The sequence below is a fragment of the Tupaia chinensis genome, unplaced genomic scaffold (genome assembly GCF_000334495.1).
Source record: "Tupaia chinensis unplaced genomic scaffold, TupChi_1.0 Scaffold000445_1, whole genome shotgun sequence".
NCBI lineage: Eukaryota > Metazoa > Chordata > Mammalia > Scandentia > Tupaiidae > Tupaia > Tupaia belangeri.
The window spans coordinates 256,220-259,445 of NW_006159950.1; the positions used below are offsets into that span (position 1 = coordinate 256,220).

The 3,226-nt window shown below is 54.8% G+C and overlaps 1 protein-coding gene across 1 annotated transcript in view; it reads left to right on the forward strand.

Moving 5' to 3' along the window:
* Positions 1-2,534: 2,534 nt before the first annotated feature.
* The window catches only part of CD164L2 (CD164 molecule like 2), a 4,961-nt gene continuing 4,269 nt past the window's right edge, over positions 2,535-3,226 (forward strand). The window contains exon 1 of the mRNA XM_006155319.3: positions 2,535-2,715. Within this exon, the coding sequence (XP_006155381.1) occupies positions 2,535-2,715 (181 nt within the window). The remainder of the gene's footprint in view (positions 2,716-3,226) is intronic.

Below are 3,226 nucleotides of genomic sequence, written 5' to 3' on the forward strand. Positions count from 1 at the left end.
AATGCAGGCAAGAAAAGAAATGGAAGATTTATTTAAATTCAGAAAGAAAAGCAATTTCAACCAAGAGTACTGTGCCCAGCTTATCCTACAAATAAGGAGAAATAAAATCATTCCCAGATAAACAAATGCTGAAGGAATTCACCAACCCAAAAATGGCGCTTCAGGACATACTTAAGGGACGACTACACCAGGAAAGCTCTAGCGTGACTCATGGAAGTAAGAGAACGCAAAACAACGGGAGAAAAAGGGTAGGCCCAGCTGACTGCTAACAGCATGGAAAGCCAGGACTGAATGCAGATTCGACTATTAGGTAGTCAGGAAAGCTATGATGAAGGAATTCACCAACCCAAAAATGGCGCTTCAGGACATACTTAAGGGACGACTACACCAGGAAAGCTCTAGCGTGACTCATGGAAGTAAGAGAACGCAAAACAACGGGAGAAAAAGGGTAGGCCCAGCTGACTGCTAACAGCATGGAAAGCCAGGACTGAATGCAGATTCGACTATTAGGTAGTCAGGAAAGCTATGATATAGCTTGCTTATTTATTTATTTATTTATTTATTTATTTATTTATTTATTTATTTTTGAGAGGTCCTCCATTCTCCTCTCGGGATCTTGGGCACGCACGCACATGCGCCTGGCGTGAGTTTAAGCCACCGGGTCCGGGACTCGAACTGCGGTCGACTATGTGGGAGTCCAGCGACAGCCATTACGTTAACCGCTGGTCCCATCTTCCTTTTTATTTTTAAAGAGAAGTTTTTCCTATATGTTCACTTGCTAGAGAGACAGAGAGACAAAAAATGAGAAATTTGGGGGGTGGTCATGCCATAATCCCCCTGTACCATTCTCCTCCCAGGATGTAGGGCATGCATGCACACACACCTGGCATGAATTTCAAGTCTCTGGGCCTGGGACTCAAACCGGGGTCAGCCACATAGAAGTCCATTGACATAACTGTTATGCCATCTGCTGGTCCCGACCATGTACACGCTTCTGAAGACCATTCTGTACCCTACAAAGCTGTGTTCTAATTATATGTAAACCATAAATTACAGTAAGTATTTAAAGAGAACAAGTAAGTGTTGGGTGAGGAGACGAAAAAGCAGCAGCGAGTCACAGGAGGGAGAGCAGGGACACAGCAGGTGTTGCGGAAGGCGTCGGGAGACGGCAGTGCACCGATGCCCCAGAGCCCAGGGACCACTCGCTCCCCCTTCAGAGCCGGCCCTGGAACTGGGTCTCAAGCGCGAAGGCTGCTGGGAGACTGGCACGAGGCGGGCATCTGACAGGCCGCTGCACTGAGACAGCCATGTACTTGCTGTGTGTTGTGAGCCCGTGGCTCCTGGCCCTCTAGTGCACCATCAGCTCAAGGACGCGCGGTCTCCATGCCTCTTCACAGCTCCCGCCCGGCCGGGGCCACCTTGGCTGTCTGCAGTCGCCCTTGCACTGCCTTCTCTTCTCGCTGTCTTTCAGGCAAGCACATGTGCCCTATAGCAAAGATCTCTCTTCAAAAAATTACGTGTAATGTGGTCTTACACATATTGGTACTTCCCTCAAATCTGCCTTGGGCCTGGCTCTCAAGGTTAGGGATGTTGGTGACTGGGTTTCTGCAGAAGCAGCTGGCTGGCCATGAACTTCCGACAACAGTCCGGAGTCCTTTGCAGGAGGAGGCCCATCCCTAGCCAGAAAAAATAAATCCATGGGCCAGCAGGTGGCGTGGAGGTTAAGGCAGTGCATCCCACAGGCCGACCAGTTTGACCCCCAGGCCTAGTGACTTGAAAATCGTGCAGGGAGGAACCAGCAGTTAGCGTAATGGCTATGTCGCGGACTCCCACGTAGTTGACCGCGGTTCGTGTCCCGGACCCGGTGGCTTAAAACTCACACCCGGCGCGTGTGCGTGCGTGCCCAAGATCCCGAGAGGAGAAGGGATTGCGGCGTGACCATCCCCCCTGGGGGGTGATTTCTCGCTTTCTGTCTCTATGTCTCTCTCTGTCTGTCTGGCGAGCGCACGCGCCCTACAGTGAAAATCTCTCAAAAAAAAAAAAAAGTAAAATCGTGCAGGGAGTATGTGTGCCCCGAACTCAGAGAATGGGAGAGGGGGAGAGAAGCGGTGTGACCCTCCCTCATGGAGGGGTGATTCTCACTCTTGTGTGCTCTCTGTCTCTCCCCGGCGTGCACACACATGCTATAGCAATGAGTAAGAACTGGAAACCATGTCTGATCATGCAGTTCAAGTACGGAGCCTAGCAGCTTCGACACACATGCCAGGCACATAGCTGTGTGCCCTCGAACTCTCCCAAGGAGGGAGAGATGGAAGAGAAGGGATTGTGGCCTGACCCTGTTCTATGCGGTGTTTTCTCACTGTCTCTGTCTAGCTGTCTCTGTCTCTCTGGCACTTGCTTTCTGACACTTTTTTTAGAGTGTGCATTGAGCTGCTAGGTCGCGAAAACTTACAGCTGCGCAGCCAGAGACGCCTTGGTTTCAAATAGTCAAAGGCAGAGGGTCGGCCAGGATGACCCCAGGAATGGGGCTCAGGATGAACTGGGCCTCCGCCCAGGAAGAAGGCTTAGGAGAAGCTGGGGCAGGACGAGGAAGAGGGTGGCTGCAGAAGAAGCTGGGCGGCGGCCGGGCCGGGACAAGGCCGGGTTGCCAGAGGGCAGACCCCGGCGGCCAGTGGGCCGCAGGGCAGACAGGAGGGGCGCAAGGACTGAAACCAGGTGGAGAGGAGCGCAGAAGCTGGCTGGAGCACCTAGGCCCTTCCAGGTGTTACGGAGCCTGGCCTGCGCTGCGCCTCCAAGCAGAAAAGTGACTCATGTCCAATCCAGATGTCACTGACTGCACCTCGGACTAGTCACTCGCCTCCTCTGAGCTTCAGTTCCCTCCCCTGTGAAGCTGGCTGAACACGACGCCTGCATGGAGTTTTCCGGACGCTGCCAGGAGGGTGCCCCGCGCCTTGGCCGCGAGTCTTGGCCCCGCCCTCGTCTAAGCCCCGCCCACATCGGCATGGCCACGCCCGGGTCAATCCTGGCTCCGACTCGCCCAGCCGCACGTGTACGCTCCTCTGGCCACGCCCCCACCTGGCTCCGCCCCGGCTGCAGGGGTCCAAGGCTTGCTTCGCACTAGCTCCGCGGAGCGGAGAAGCGACGCGCCACGCCAGCTGTCGCTGAGCCCCAGCCCCGCCCCGCGCCGCGCCATGGCCGCGCCGGGACCCCGCGCCTGGCGGGCTCG